Below are 16,422 nucleotides of genomic sequence, written 5' to 3' on the forward strand. Positions count from 1 at the left end.
ATTGTAGGTTATTCTGATCAATCTTAAAAGTCCATTGATGTTCTATTGAGCTATGTGCATATGGGTTACCTACGGCTCATATAGTTCAAGGAATCATATTGTTCATGGAAAACAGTATTCAGAGTCATCAGATTATCTACAACTCAGACAAACATGGTCGTCATTGGATTTGTTGATTGCTAACTCTTGTAAGCTCTCGTAACCATGTAAACCCTGTCTTATCATATATGCAAAAGAAATCCATAAAATTGTAAGATGAGATTTGATGTGTCAGAATCATGAAGCGAATGAACAGTGATAAATAAAATAAAATAAAATCATTGAGTAGACCAGTTGAACCCACTTATCTAGTTTGACCCAACAACGTATCAAAATCAAAGATATCTTAGTGTACGTGCTAAAGTAACACGTAAAAAATTTCAAGCTAATCTGGTGCATGGTTTGAAAGATATGCTACTGTAATCCAAGAGGCATCTTTAACATCGTACAAGATCATGGTTGTGAGGCTCCTACCTTAAAACCTGTTGCCAGCCTCCATTGGGACAAATGGGTCAATGGCTTGGGTGGACGCCACTGTAAGGTATACTTAAATTCCACCCGAACACTAGATGTGTCACCCCATGTTAGGCCAAGGGCCCAAAACTCAACTCCATTAATCCACAATGAAGGTAGCCGACATAATCAGAAATAGTATACATGACAACGCTCGCCCTTCAAATTGTTTTCATTAATGTGCCCACGTGAATCACGGATGTATATGATTTTTGGCATATTGGTCTAAAGTTTTGTGTGTAATATAATAATTGGAGTGGATTTTATATATTTATAAGTGGGAAATGTAAAAATATAGGGTGGGCGTCTCTCACAACTATTACCATTGTTTTGCCCATCAGAACCACATTTCAACCTAGTTGATCTGATAGTCAGTGGATTTCGCATACAAATCTGATAGCCAAAAATCAAAGTCCTACTTCTCCCTTCAATTGTACCATAGCAAAATCTTATTGCAAAACTGAATTTCATGTAACTAGCTCTTGATTTTGAGGGGCCAACCATGATGTTTATGTTGGGAGAACAGCAGAATCACACAAAGATGAATCTAGGATAGCATTCCAAAAGTATCAAGCAAAAGGAAAGAGATTACAGCGATTTAATGTGGAAAATCTTTTTGAAAATTACGGCACAAAGCGACAGAAATTCACTATAAAAGCAGAAATTATAAAGAGAGAAGGCGTACCCGATTTGAACAACTTCGAATCTCACCATTGCTTCACCTCTTTGAAACCCTAAAACTTTTTAGAAACCCTTTTAAATACCTCCCAATCCCATTTATATCTATATATAGCCTTGGAAAGGATCCCAAAACAAAATCGGAAACAAATCCCACAATTTCATAGTTTTGCAAAAAATCTACGTAGAATCTGTCGATGCCATCGAACTAACACATCAATTGTCTAAAGACAAAACATGATTTTCACGAAATTTTCGATGGAATTGAACACTCATCGATGGAATCAAAAAAGTGCCCTGTTAGTCCAGTAATCAACGGAAAAAAATCTAGAAGACATCGATGGGATCGAGAACTGTTGGATACCATTGAAGGTGACATCAAACAGATTGTCGATAGCATCAACAGATACAGTAACAGACTTAATTTAAGACATCTATAACAACATTTTATACAAGATTAAGTTCAACCATTAGATATTTAATCCCAGTTTAGGCCGGAGCTGAAAAATCAGGCTGACTTATGATTCAATTGGACCACACCAAAGGACCCAGTTGTGAATCATTGATTTTTACAAGGCCTACAATGATTATTATATGAAATACATTTTGACCATTTGATGACACACCAAAATTTTGGCCTGGGGCCAAAAAATAAAGGTCATCTTCTATTCAAGTGGGCTACCCCAGAGAGAAACATAAATTTGGGCCCTTAGCATAAAATGAAGTGCCGCAACCGATGGTGGGGGTTGCATTTTAACTAAACATCAAGATGAAGCCCAGCCATGAAGCCAACCCATTTGGTCCCATGCCAACCGGTTATAACGAAATAGATTTTTGAAAAAGTTACTGGAATGTAAATTCACATTACTTATGCAGTTGTTCGTAAAAATTTTCACATTTCATAAGACAAGTACCTAACGTTCAAAAGTCCATTGATTAAAGGATAGAATGGTCCAATCAATGAGATATTGATGTATAACATGTCATGGATATATATGTTTCCATTGTGGTTGGAGCAAAAGAAGGTAGACCATAAATTGATCGTAACTTTTGATCCGGGTATCTTTACGAGGCGCACAACCTATCAATCTTTACTGAAACAGGCCATCTGAGATGAACTAACCCACAAAGTGGGTCACATCTATCCGTTTCGTCAGAAAATGCGCCTTATCAACTCTAAAACGAATTTTTAGTTTTTTTTTTTTAAAAAAAATACTATTTTTACTAATTCCAAAATTTTTAATATTTTTCTATTTTTAGAGTTTTAGATTTTCTTGCTTTTTAGAAATAACTTGTAAAGTTTATTTGAAATTTTATTTTTAGAAATTATGCTTTAAAAGAGTTTTAATAGAATTAGAATTTTTATAAGAATTAGAAATTTGTTATTTTTGGTAATTATGAATTTCGAATTTTTTTTATTTATTTTTATTTATTTTTTAGTATTATTTTTTTATACCATATTAGTAGTGTAACAGGTGCATAGACATTAAAAATTCAACAATGAAATTATTTCCAATATTTTAGAATTATTTCTATTTTCTTTTCCTCGTGGATTCGAGGTTTCCTTGTGAGGAGTCTAGTTAAGTTCCGTGGATTCGGAACAATTATCCTCCCGAGGAAGATGGTGCTCCACCTCACGTCCTTCCCTGCGTCAGATCTGTCACCACACCTCATCTAAAATGGGGTCCACAATTTGGAAGGCTTCGATTGAGTAGTATGTATGCTCATTCCCACGACTGTGTCTAGGTGTAGGATTAGTTGCCGTGAGAGTATCATTCGAGGCCTCAATGGTTCCGATTGAACTTTGAGGATCACAACTGATACAAAAGCCGAGTACATGGGCTGCAGTGACAATGTCTTCAAAATACAGGTACACCATATAAAATTTTCCTAGTACATCTTGTGATACACGTGATTTCTACATATGGGGCCCATGGCCAGTGATCCAAACCATTGATCAGACAGATGGTTTGGATTGCTGAAACATGGACCACAGAACAAAGCATTACACTCCACATTCGTGCTATTATCATTTAGCTCTCCATGACCCTTACTCTTTTATCTCCTTACACGTCAGGGCCTCCCTCATTCATGTGGCTACTAGTATCAGCTTCTTGGAGGCTGCTAATCTCCACCGTTGATTGGGATGAATTGGCCCACCGGTAGTTGTACAAGTGGGAAAGAATGGCTTCGATTCTTTCCCATCGTCCTGTAATGCTATCTTTGATCCTTTCCCATCGTCCTGTAATGCTATCCTTCATGAATCTATTATAAATGCAGAGGATGATGAAGAGGATGAGAACTGCACCGGTAGAAGCTTCTGTGAAAATTAAGAGGCCACGGAAGACGTGTGGGTCCAGCTTCTTGTAAGTTGATGAGCTTTGAGGTGGGTCAGGACATGTTATGGGCTCAAACCATTTCCTCTTTATGTTGGATATGATTCCTCTTTCCTCCAGTTCTAAGATGGCCACAGAAATGTCATGAACTATTTTTGAACCTCTCGCAAACACCTGCCAAAGACAAATATGCATATTGATTATAAAGCAGATTTTAGGTTCGTCCATCAGGTGGGCCCAATCATGGACATACCATCATTGTCGTCCAATTAATGGCTTTCAAATAGATTGTGAAAGAAAAGAGAGATGCTTCAAACTCCACATTCAAAAGTGAACTCCGCTAATTAATCAAACTTAGATTTCCCCGTTGTGTGGTCGTGATGGGATCACCAGACAGACCGCTTGGATTCACTGACCGTATTGCAGCATGTATCAGAGGTGAGTTAGTTGCAACAAATAAGAATGTCATCTTTCAGACATTTCACATTAGCAGATGGGGAAATAATGGGCAGAGATTGTAATGCTCGAACATGCACCTTGTGGCACTCACTGCGCACACGTGTGCATGATGCAGACTGCTCATTAGTTGGGCTCCACAAGGTGGGCACCTCCCGTAAAAATCCAACTGTTCTGATTATTAGGTGAGCCACATGGGTACAAGAGAAATGATCCACTTGATGATCAGATCAGTCGAATTTTTTTCAAACAAGGCACTGTGACAGTGGGGCCTTGACTGATGAGTGGTTTAGATCTTGCACGCATGTGTCCGCTTGGTACTGAAGAGGCGAGTGCAAGAAAGGTGCCCTATCTTGAGTGCAATGAGCATTAGTAAGTGATGGGGCCTTCTTTAAAATAGCCAATTTGATCAACTATCTAGGTCTTCTTTATAATGGCCATTTGATCAAGCATGAGAGAGAGAGAGAGAGAGAGAGAGAGAGAGAGCATACAAAGCCAAATCCGCCTGTAACATGAGTCAGACTGCCCATAGCGTAGCGATGGCCATAATGAGTGAGGAAGACTCTTTTATAACGAATCTCGTCGACTATAGCTGAAACTCCATTGTTGCCGCTCCCTCGCAATAAGGCTTCTGCATACTCTGCTTCAGTGGCATATGCTTTGAGCTTCGACTCTTGGAATCCCCATTGCTTCAAAAGCTCAAACACAAACGATCCTTTCTGATACCCAACACAGTCGCCATTCTCAATCAATGACTCTAGGTTGGTAACAGTCAGTTGTGGCGACTCGATCAATAGCATCAATGACACATTCGCAGCATATATGGTCACAATTACAAACACCATGAACATCCACAGGTTTACAATGAACTTTGAGTAGTTGCATTCAAGCTTTTCCTCTGTAATCACCAAGAAAAATTCTCAAAGATGGTCAGTAGGCATGAACATCCAAAGAGGAGCCAAACTCCTAGATGTGTTTTTCACTATTTCTTAATGGTCCCTTACTCATCTACCTAAGTTATCAGACAATCCTAACCGGCCAATTTGGTGGCCATCCAATAGGTTGTTGGAATAGAAATTGTCCAAATTGAATTGCTAATATAAGATGGTTTCAGATTGTCTTATCAGTACGATTTTGAGCTATGCTCCATTTTCTGTTTGTTCACGAATTGGGACATCCGAATCAACACAATGGATGAGTCTTGACGTTTATGAAATGGTGTGAAAACACTCAACGGCCTGTAGGAATTCTAAGTGCACTTGGGACACCCATCTCTCACACATGCTAATGTGGCAAGTCTAGAATATGAACCCCTCATCAAATGGGTCTCACATTTAGATGCTTTTTCTACCAAAAAAATTAAGATGATTTGATCATAAGGTGGAGTAAATGTCAAGAAGAACGGGATGATAATTGCAGTCCAAGCAGTGGACCTGAATCCAAGCTCAAGTAAAGCACTAATGAACTGTTTAAACTAAGCACATAAACAAGCCTGTTTAAGTCCATAGATGGAATCAGAGTGAACTAACATTTTTTATTTATTTATTTTTTTTTTGGAGAAATTGACTAACAATCCACATTCGACATACATATGTTCCGGCCTAATGATCAGATCAACATTACTTTTTAAACAAGAAATCTAATTAGTAAGACCCAGATGATGTTTGGCTTCTATCTCATGCACATATACCAGCTTGGCATGTATGAGAATGAGTGGAAGCCACGGAAGTGCTAGAGCATTCCTCGAATAACTAGCCCAAGAGCAACTCTGGTACTTACTTTGAGCAAAGACGAATATAGAGAAAGAGAAGGAGAGGATCTTCCCAACTTGTTCTGAAGGTGTGCCTTGGAATTCCTGGTTTGTTTCATGCTCAAAAATCCAAACCAGAACCCCCTTCAACATGAAAAGAGTGATTATGAGCAGCCACGTTTCCATCGAAAGTGGCTTGAAGAACCACCAGATACTGTTCATGCCGTTTTCCTCCTCTATCGGCACGATCATGGCGACTCCAGACATCATATATGGAACAGTAAAGTCCCCATGCTTCAGTCTGCTTGCCATTATTGTTACATCTCCCACAACCCCATCATACTTCTGCTCCCATTGTCCCAAGGTTTCAAAAAACAAAAATGATTTAAGAGAAAGCCTGTAATCAAATAGACTGACCACAAGCACAAGTGCTCGCATGTGGAGACTGAGAGAATCAAATCCATTTATCAGGTGGCGCATACCATGAAAAGGCCCTGGCCAAAAATTCAGGACAATCTACACACCAGGTGCACAGAAGCACGCAATGCATGTGGACCATTTGCTATGTTTCCTAACCATCCATGTTTCTCATACAAGCATGTACCACCTGATGGCTGGAGAGACCTGATATTTAGACTATGGAAACTTGACAATGGGCCCCACCTGATGAATGATCCCAAAAATGTCAAATTATCACAAAAAATAAAAGAAAGGAAGGAAGAACTACTCTGAGGTTTAGTTGGTAGATGAGATCGTTGTAGTATCCTGAGGAATTTTCATGGCCATTTGCAAAGGGAATGAATTCACAGGAGACCCGATAAGGCAAAGCATCCATCGCATTCTTGAACACCTCTATAACGAAACCGCTCACTATCAATTGGTTTTCTTTTGAATCATGATCTATCTTTCTAAACTCTTGGAACCCATTTTTAATGGGAACAGCGATCCTCAGCTTCAAATCAGTTGTTCCACCTGACACTACTGCTGTGGACCTTCTTGACCGATCATCGTGTTCAAGAGCTCCAGAATGCTGGTTGAATATCACTGTTTCTTTGTTGCTGATCCAAGTCTGATTAGGGAGCCTATCCCTGTCTAATAACAAAGATCTTGAATGGCTTGCATGTACACCAAATTCCTTTGAATCATTGTTAGTGGTAGATTGCAGCTTCTCAACAGTTCGAATTGACATCCATCTTGCAACATAACCCATCGCCATTATCAACAAGATGATTGTCGCCAGGTTTATAACAAATCTGGAAGCTCCTCTTCTGTGATAGTGAAGCAATATATGAAGATCCTCTTCTTATGGATGAATCATATGATTATTGGATCCAAAATTTGTAAAGGTGGGTCCATTTTATGGTGAACCAAAAAAAATCTCCTTGATGGGGCAATCCCAATGCATCCATTCTCACCCTAGGAACAGATGGCTGATAAACAAATTAGTGTAGCACCCCTAATTCATCTGGAAAATGTGAACGATCAGTTGGCCAGGATCTTCCAGTCAAGGAGATTTTCAAGGCATGGTTCATCCTCTGTGGGCCCATCAAATTAACTGTCTGGATCATTTAACCATCGCCCACTTATACAAACCAAAAACCACGATGATTTATTCATTTCTTGGGTCGCGACCATAACAAAATTCTTCTTTCATAGTAGTAGATGGAAGCAAAACAGAGACAAGCAGAGTCATAAAACAGAGGAGATCATCATCATCATCATCATCATAGCCTCTCTCCCATCCATTCGGGGCAGGCTTTTAAATGGTTGATTGAAAATTTTTACAATTTGGGGCCCACTGAACATCAACTATCCTATTTTACCCTGGCTCTAGAACCAGCCATGGAGAGGCTCACAGCTCAGGAGACTGTAGCTAAGAAAATTATAAAACTTGCTACTTACTGTGTGCAAACGTCAAGTGATTCCAAGAAAGAGAGACGGCCTGCTGCCATTGCCACTGCATCTGCTGTAATCTGGGAACTATCTTAAGCTTACAAATCAATATCAGTATCCATGTCAATATGCCGAGAAGGGGGATAATCAGAAATAGGCTCTGGAAACTTTCCATATGCAACTCGGAATAGTTGTCACAATCCATTATTTCATAGGCTCTGGAAACTTCAATTTCAGCATAAATCTGCATGAAATCCATGTGACTTTCTCTGTTTGCCATGATTGTGCTACTTCCAGCAACTGCAACCTCTGATGTTTTCTTGGAGGAGGGTAACTGATTCAAAGAAGGAATTGCATAAATAGAAGGCAGTCAACCAAGAACCAGCCTTACACTTCAATACACCCTGATCCATAGCTCAAGTGGCAGACTGAGTGAAAATACCTCGTTTCAAAACTGAAGTCTTGGTATCAATTCCCTTGTGGGGGTGGCTAACACTGAAGTGTGAACTGACAAGCTAACAGGGAAAGAAAAAAAAGCCTTACACTACAATGGTGCGTTTGGATGAGCAATTGAATTGCAATTCATTAAAGAGGAAATGGCCCACATGAGAGAATTGAAATTTGGCTGCCAGTCTATCAAGCATAGTTCTGACAGTTGGTAACTCAACTCGAAACTAGGCGGAGTCGACTTGACCCAGCAGGATTTTGAGCTGAGTCACTATGAAACTCAGTTGTAAGCCTGACTTGGCTTTGACTGATCATGACTCATTGAGTCAACTCACTAACTTGGTTGATTTGACTCGATGCATCCCCTTCCATTATTTTTATATTTTATCATACCAAACTATTTTAAATATTTATTGGCAGGAGTAGCCCCATTCACTCAATTGAACTGAATTATTGTAAATTCGATTGAACGTCCAAAGGCAGCCTAATAGTAAGTTTGGATGCACTAGCAAATTGAATTGCGATAACTAGTCTAATAAAGTGGAAATAACCAGACCATAGTTTTTTTAGACCAGTGATACAAATTGCAATCGTGTTTCTTTGGAGCAGGATTCAAAATGAATGTTCGCATGTATTATTAAGTTGATATCAATAGAAATAACTAAAATTGGCATTCCTCTTCAATTAAACTGAATTTTCATGATTCAATTCACATGTGCATCCAAACGTAGCCTAAGATAGTCTACAAAGGAGTTCATCTGTTACGTACCACCAAAGTGTCTTTAGAGTTGTTCTGGGATGACAGGAATTTGGAGGATATTGGATGCAGAAATGTCTCCATCGCTGCAGCGAATGCCTCTAAGGAGAAATCCTCCACTGCATGGAATGCCTTCATACAGAAAGCTGTCAGGCTCGTCCGCTCGCTGGGAATGAAAGTGACGATGGTTCTCTCCTCGTTGGGATTGTTTTCCATTACATAGAAAAAGTACCGCACTTGATTCTTGAAGATCAATCTGCTTTCCATGTTTGCTAGGAAATGTTCATGGTGTCCTGTTTGTGGCCTACTTTCCTCTTGCACCTCTGCCACTCTTATCAAGCCTGAAACTAGAAATGGGAAGGGTGTTTGGATTGAGTGAATACTTCTGAAATGAATTTAATTTCTATGGAAATTGAGTTTGCCACTTTTGTGTACAAATTGTGGAATTTGATTTCCATTTACATGATTTTATGTAGAAAGGTCACGTATCGATTTGTCCTAAATAATATGTTAATGTCAATTTCCAAGGTTATGAGAAGCATCAGTCACCTTTTAACCATTTGCCTTTTAACACTTTAATAAGAAGTCGCACTCCAAAACAAACAACAGAACTATTATTGGATTTCACCTGAGTCTTCCATCTTGGATTTTCTCTAAGTAGGCCATATAGATTTTAGAAACTTGAATCATATAATTGTCGAGGAGGGCATGTATTGGGGGTTTTTTTAGTTTATCCAAGAGGAACCCATAGTTCAGTGATCTAGACCACAGTCTGTTAGAGCCCATCATGGATGAACTGTCCGCAAAATCTCCTGGGAGGACAATTCAAACCCTTCCAATTTGTGGTTTTGTGGTCTGGAGAAGTAATGCATCAATGGCCTACATTTGATCTTAACAGATCTACGATTTTTTTGGGGGCGGTTCTATGGTTGCCAACAAGTACAATGGCCTGGATCTTTTAACAACGGACCCCACTTCTACAAGTGGATACCCAATTAAACTGTACATATCTTTGGATGGAGAATCACAAAATTCCTCAATAGAATCAAATCATATAACTAGAATGAAATTGTTAGTTTCAGATAAGATATCATTCATAATGTAAACATAAACTCTCTAAAAAGGAATTCGAAACACACACACACACACACACACACACACACAAAACAAAAAAAACAAAAAAACAAAAAAACACCTACCTAGTTAATATAGAATTTACATTTTTTTAATCCAGAAATGTTTAAAATAAACTACAGTTACCATCACAGAGTACTACCTACTTAATATAGAACTCACATTTTTTTGAAGGGTATTCAATAAACTACCGAATTATCACAGCGTACCTTTCGTTATAATTCTTGATGGCACTTGGGCGGGACCCATACTGATGTTTACGCAGAATCCACCTTGACCACCAGGCATGTCACCCTCTGTTAGCCTTAGGGTCCAAAACTCAGCTCCATTCATGATTTAGGTCAACCACAATTGGAAAAAGAGTGTACAGGGAAACACTAACCCTCTAATATGTTTCCCTTGCTGTGACTCACCTGAATCACAGTAGGCCTGATGTTTTGACTACAGGCCTAAATTTTAGTGCGGCATCTAGTGGTAGGTGTGGATTTCATATAATCATCACGGTAGGCCCAGTAAAAATTAAGGGTGGAAGTCTATCTCTCAATTATTTCCTCCTATGTGGCCCACCCGAATCACAGGTCAACCTGATTTTTTGGACCTGGGCTTAACATACCATAATACATCTTATGGTCAAAGTGGATCTTACATACATATCATTGGCTACCTTGACATGCATGTGAAGCCCATTCATCCATTGTAAGTGTAATCCCACGTCAGGTCCATGGCAAAAAAGCTGGCCTGTGATTCGAGGACACGCAAAAGAAACAGTTGGGACCTTGATTTTCATGGGTCCCATTGTAATGATTATATGAAATCCACTCCAATCGTTAGATTTCGTATTAAAATTTAGGCTAGGTTCCAAAAATTACACCAACATGTGATTTAGATGGGCAATACTAAGAAAAACAGTTTGGAGAGTGAGTGCTACCTTGGACATAGTTTTCAATCATGTGCTAGACTATGAGGAGTTTCAACACGAGGCCTTTTGTTCGATACCCATAGGTGGTGAAATCCCACTAAAGCGTGCTTGGGTGTGTGTAAAAAATTAAAAATTTAAAAATAATAATAATAATAATAATAGAAAAGAAAAAAAGAAAAACGGAGAGGGAGTGATGCCTTTGTTTAACGTTTTCAATCATGTGGTCCACCTGACTCACATATGGAGCTGCATTTTAGGCTCTAGACTTAACGGTGGGTGGGTGTTGCACCCGGTGGTTAGGGTGGATTTTACATAAACATCAGGGTCGATCCCACCCAAGCTGAAGACCCTCTTCTTCGCACGGCCAACCCGGAGCTGCCGTTAAGAAATCTCGAAGAAACCTTTTGAGAAAGGCATCAGGAATGTAAATTCTAGTTTTTTTTTCTTGTAAAATTTCCTTCTAAACGTAATATATTGTAAAACTATCCAAACTCATTTAGATGACTGAAACAAGGGCTTGTCACCATACCTGCTGGTTCAAGTCCCATGGGCCCACCATCATGGATGGTTTCCGATCCATTGGTGCCATTTACGGCCACCGCCTTGGCCTTTGGTGAAGAGCAGAGGAGCAGCATGAAGAAGAAGGGCATATGAAGGAACTGTAAGAACTCTATTTAGTAGGCCTTACTGATCAACGGTCTGGATTGTCATTCAGTTGGACTGGATAATTGAGTAGACTAGTGGGCCCCACTTTAGGTGATGCTCTGCGGAGTCTATCTGCGCAGCTCTACGTACTAAGTTCTACAGGAATTCTAGTATTCTGGTATTTTATCCGGCTTCCATGAGGGCATCTCATATAGGTACGCTATGTAAACCCCTAATCGCCATGTCCCATGCACAAACAGATCCGTGGGCCTATTCCGCATATAGATTAAGTCCCACAGGAACTTCATCTCTTCTTTCATTGAAGGCCTGGTTTTGACTCTCTTTCATTTTTCAATTTATGCTCTGAGCAGTTGGAAAAAAAATGTGGACCCCACTCGATTACCTTTCATCCAATTTCGGGGACCGGAATCATCTGCAGAGCTTGTTGTTGCACGTGATCGTCCTTACAACCAGTGTTCCAGGAAATTCAATTCGTGTACCTATGTAGGATGGGCGACGTAGACGAAGTTTCCGTTGTCCACTTGAGGACATCCAGAGCATTTTCTAGTTGGTTAAGTGATCCAGACCATTCATCTGTTTAGGCCCAGTGCAGATAGGCCATGATGCAGGACGCATCTGAGCCACTCCAACCTCCGTCAATATCTGGGCATCCAGTAATTTCAATGGTCCAAATCAATTGATGGTTGTGGGCTTAGACCTAAATGGACAACTTTTGCCACTAATAGCAGGTCCCACGGGCCACACTTCAATGACAGACCATCATAAGCGATCCATCCGTTCCATTGGAGTATAATTCTTGGTAGATGCATCAAAGCATGAGCTGGGCATCGGACGGATTGGTCCAACTCAGTTCGGTCCTAAAGTTAACTGGGCTGACCCGAACCCGATCTGAGGAATCGAGTCCGGGACATCTGACTCATACCGATTCATTACATGATTGGCCTGACTCGAACCAAGTCGACTCAAGAAACCAAGTTGGATTGAATTGGGTACGGATCAATTTTGTTAATGGTGAAAATCATTATCCTCGCTGCTATTTTCGGTGTGGTCCATTTTAGCTTTAGATATGATTCATTGTTTTTTCTAAATGTTTTAAAATGATCACGAAAAATGGATAAACAGTATGGATATAACAAATACATCATTGTAGGGACCATGTAATATGGATCTCTTTTGAGCCATTTGTACAACTCGGAGATCGAGGAGTATAGATGTGTTTATGTGCACAGTAGACTACTAGCTGTTATGTATTGTGCCCAAAAGTGCTATGCACGGTGTAATGTTAGCAAGTTCTGTGGGTCTAATCATGGGGTATGTGTTATATCCAAACCGTCCATCCATTTGGTGAGCTCATTTTAAAGCTTGAGACGAAAAATAAGACAAATCTAACTATCAAGTGGAACACACTTAAAAAAGTGGTGGTGATTGAACGTCTACCATTGAAACCCTTTTTGACCAATTTGAAATTTACTTTTCCTCTTAATTCAAGTATTTGTGACCTTATGAACAGATTGGATGGAAAATAAACGTTATGATGGGCCCTACGAATTGTTTAAGAATGAAAATTATTCTCTGTTGTTATTTGCAGTGTGGTCCAGATGATCTTTGGATATGATTCATTTTTTTGGATAATGCTCTATTATGATCTCTAAAAATATATGAACAGTATAGATATGATAAATACATCACCCTGGGGCCATATAACATTGATCTCACCGTTCGTACAACTCGGAGCTCGAGGAGCACCAGTGCTCGTCTTCACACGACACAAACCCATAGCTAGCTACTGCTATATGTTAGCATGGACGCAGATTGCGTACTACCCCTGCCCATCCCTAGCTTGGATTGGGCAGTTCCGTGGGCTGGTCCACCGTGATGTATCAGTACATCCAAACCGTCTATCCCTTTTCTCAGATTATTTTAATGCATCAAAATAAAAATGAGGCAGATCCAACGATCAAGCGGACCACACCAAATAATAAGCTTGTTTGCATTAAAATGCACGGAGCATTAAATGTCAATTGCATTCAATGCAAGAGTCATCTGTGGTGTGGTACATTTGATCGTGGATCTACCTCATTTTTATTTTGATGCCTTAAAATAATTTGAGAAAAGGGATAGATGGTTTGGATGTACAGATACATCATGGTGGGCTCGCTCACAGAACTGCCCGTTCCGAGCTAAGGATGGGCGGGGGTAGTACGCAATCGACTGTTAGCATCGATGTCAGGTTTGCAGCATAAGCTGTCACCAGTACAAAAACCGAGAACGTCCACAAGTTTAGAATGAATCTTGAGTAGTTGCTTTGTAACTTCTCACCTATAATGAGCAAAAACTAAGTTTTCACACTCGATATTTGCATTTCAAGCCATTCCTGGCATTTTATGGCTTTTGCAAGATATCCAAGCCATGGAAAAGGTGGAATGCATCATTCCCTTTGGATGGAATGCAGGATGGTCCACATACAAGGCAGACTTAACATTGAAATCAATGGACATCTGATATTTGACTCTATATAGGGGTACGAGCTATCCATATGGGTGAATTGGTCTGAATATTGAATAAGAATCATGATTATTGTGCGGTCCATTACTTTCACCGATTGGATTTTCCACCGAAGTTGATATATCAAAGGAAAATTGGGGGTTGTATGTTAAAGTTCCCATGCAACACGGTTGTCTAAAGGGAAGATAAAGATGCATTCAAGACGACTTGAAAAAACACCTCAACTGCTTCAGAGACTCCTGACAGGTGTACCATGCCTATTATTGATGTCAGCAAGTTCCTTGGGTCCCATCATGAGGTATGTGTTATATCCAAACCGTCCATCCATTTGGCGGGCTTGTCTTAAGGCTTGAGCCGAAAAATATATAAGACAGATCGAAAGATCAAGTGGACCACACTGCAAAAAGCAGAGGGGGGTTGAACGCCTACCATTGAAACTCTTTTAAGGGTCACTGAAGTTTCGGATCAATATGAAATTTTTTTTCCTTTTCATCCATGTAGTTATGACCTTATTAACAGATTGGATGGAAAATAAACGTTATGGTGAGCCCTACGAATTTTTTAAAGGTGAAAATCAGTTTTTTTTTGAAAAATAAATTAATTAATTAAAGCATAAGACTAGATCTGAACCGTACCTAACCTGATCCGACTCGGTTTCTGAAACACCTCAAATTTTTGCTATTTTAGATTGCCAAAAAATTCTTAAATTATATATATATATATATAACTAAACACATTGTCACTTACTGACCCTTGACACTCGAGATGGTCTTATTGCAGCTGGTACCGATAAAGAACCGTACAAATAAGATTGATCCACCATATAAAACTAATAAATCTAACCGATCACTTAAACATCAAGTTTATCCTCATTATTTGTTTATATAGGGCCCAAATATAACTGACCTACCATCGACTAACCAAACAACCGTAACTAAATTAGAGATCTACCCAAACCCAAGCCAGCTATGAATCGGACCTTACTTAATAAACCAAATCAACCCGATTACTCTTTTAGCCTAAAATCGACGGTTTAGAGTGATCATGACCGAATCACCATTTTTGTTAATTTCGAATAGGTTATACTGTGAACTTAGTTAATCTATACCTCAACAACTGCGCCCAAGAAATCTCCCTACCCAATTTACTCTAAAAATGACCCGATTACCCGAACAATCTCTAAACCGCTCGTTAGTAAGTCGCTAGTTCCGAAATTATAAAGTAATGTCCATCTCACTGGGCTTGTGGTCCATCATGGGTAATAGACTCAAAAGATGCCTTGAAACAGATGCTTTGCGCCATCCAGTCGACACTTGTAAAACGCAACTCTCCCAAGTATTGGCAAAAAATCTAAATTTTAAAACAAATGGCCCTGCCACTTAGGACAATAAATTAGGACATTTCAGCCGTCGGATTCCATCTAAATTTACACCATAGGTTGAAGATATTTCCCTACACTCGTCCGCCAAATCTGACCCCCAATCGAGAAATGGTGACCGTTGTTCTCAAATCGGACTCTTGCGATAAAAATCTGCATCTGTTTACCGTCAAACTTTACACAACCCTTCATCGGGCTATGAAGCACCTATCCCATAAATCAAATGGGATAGGGGGACTTCAGGGTAGCCCCAACAGTCAGAAATGGGTCCCACTTGGCCATTTGAAGGAATTTATAGAACTCAGGGCCAACTGATTTAAAATCTATAGTATAAAACCCTTTAATCCCCCTCTCTCCCTCATTCCCACAACAATTTTCAGCAAAGGGAGAGAGAGAGAGAGAGAGAGAGAGAGAGAGAGGAGGTTATGAGGAGGAGAGCTAGAAAATTGGAATTTCTACTCTTACCTCCATCATTCGTCGGAAACCACAGTCCTACCACCGTAGAGAAGAGGTGTGGCTGATCTAAGGTGATAAATTTCAGCTCTCCTCCATTTTTTCTTAGCTAGAGCCGCATGCATGTGTCCTGACATGCAATCCCTTATCACAGGGACCTGACACGTCAAACTTACGGACCCTGCGCCGCTAGAGTAGCTACAAGAACTTCCTATTGATGATAAGTGCAAACCATTACCTCTAGGTGGCCGATTATCGTGCCTAGCGTAAATCATAGTGATTTTGGGTGACGAATGTGTATGCATGTTGCTAAAATTTATGTATTATCTGACTTAGGACTTATGCGTAGAATTTTCTTAAAATTGGGAGAGGGATTTAGGTCTCAAGGATTCCCTGATGTGTAGATTGTTGATTTATCAGTCAATTTAGGGAATTACATGTGTAACTCCCCAATGTTGTTGATTTGGTACCTTAAATTTTGTCGCATGCAATTGCTAG

At 39.7% G+C, this 16,422-nt stretch overlaps 2 protein-coding genes across 3 annotated transcripts; both read right to left on the reverse strand.

Moving 5' to 3' along the window:
- Nucleotides 1-3,084: 3,084 nt before the first annotated feature.
- On the reverse strand, nucleotides 3,085-7,019 carry LOC131256121 (glutamate receptor 2.9-like). Its single transcript, XM_058257171.1, has 4 exons — nucleotides 6,500-7,019; nucleotides 5,802-6,117; nucleotides 4,514-4,920; nucleotides 3,085-3,740 (listed from the first exon to the last, which is right to left on the reverse strand). The coding sequence occupies exons 1-4, from the start codon at nucleotides 6,986-6,988 to the stop codon at nucleotides 3,297-3,299; spliced, it is 1,656 nt and encodes a 551-aa protein (XP_058113154.1). The 5' UTR covers nucleotides 6,989-7,019; the 3' UTR covers nucleotides 3,085-3,296.
- Nucleotides 7,020-7,113: 94 nt separating this feature from the next.
- On the reverse strand, nucleotides 7,114-11,577 carry LOC131256122 (uncharacterized). 2 transcript variants are annotated; one of them, XM_058257173.1, is made up of 3 exons: nucleotides 11,452-11,577; nucleotides 8,885-9,216; nucleotides 7,114-7,999 (listed from the first exon to the last, which is right to left on the reverse strand). In XM_058257173.1, exons 1-3 carry the CDS (start codon nucleotides 11,570-11,572, stop codon nucleotides 7,667-7,669), a joined length of 786 nt encoding a protein of 261 aa, XP_058113156.1. In that variant the 5' UTR covers nucleotides 11,573-11,577; the 3' UTR covers nucleotides 7,114-7,666. The 2 variants fall into 2 exon arrangements, with proteins under 2 accessions (XP_058113156.1, XP_058113155.1); XM_058257172.1 differs by having other exon boundaries at nucleotides 7,118-7,999; nucleotides 8,882-9,216.
- Between the last annotated feature and the right edge of the window lie 4,845 nt (nucleotides 11,578-16,422).

The sequence above is a fragment of the Magnolia sinica genome, chromosome 9 (assembly GCF_029962835.1).
Source record: "Magnolia sinica isolate HGM2019 chromosome 9, MsV1, whole genome shotgun sequence".
In the NCBI taxonomy this organism is placed as follows: domain Eukaryota; kingdom Viridiplantae; phylum Streptophyta; class Magnoliopsida; order Magnoliales; family Magnoliaceae; genus Magnolia; species Magnolia sinica.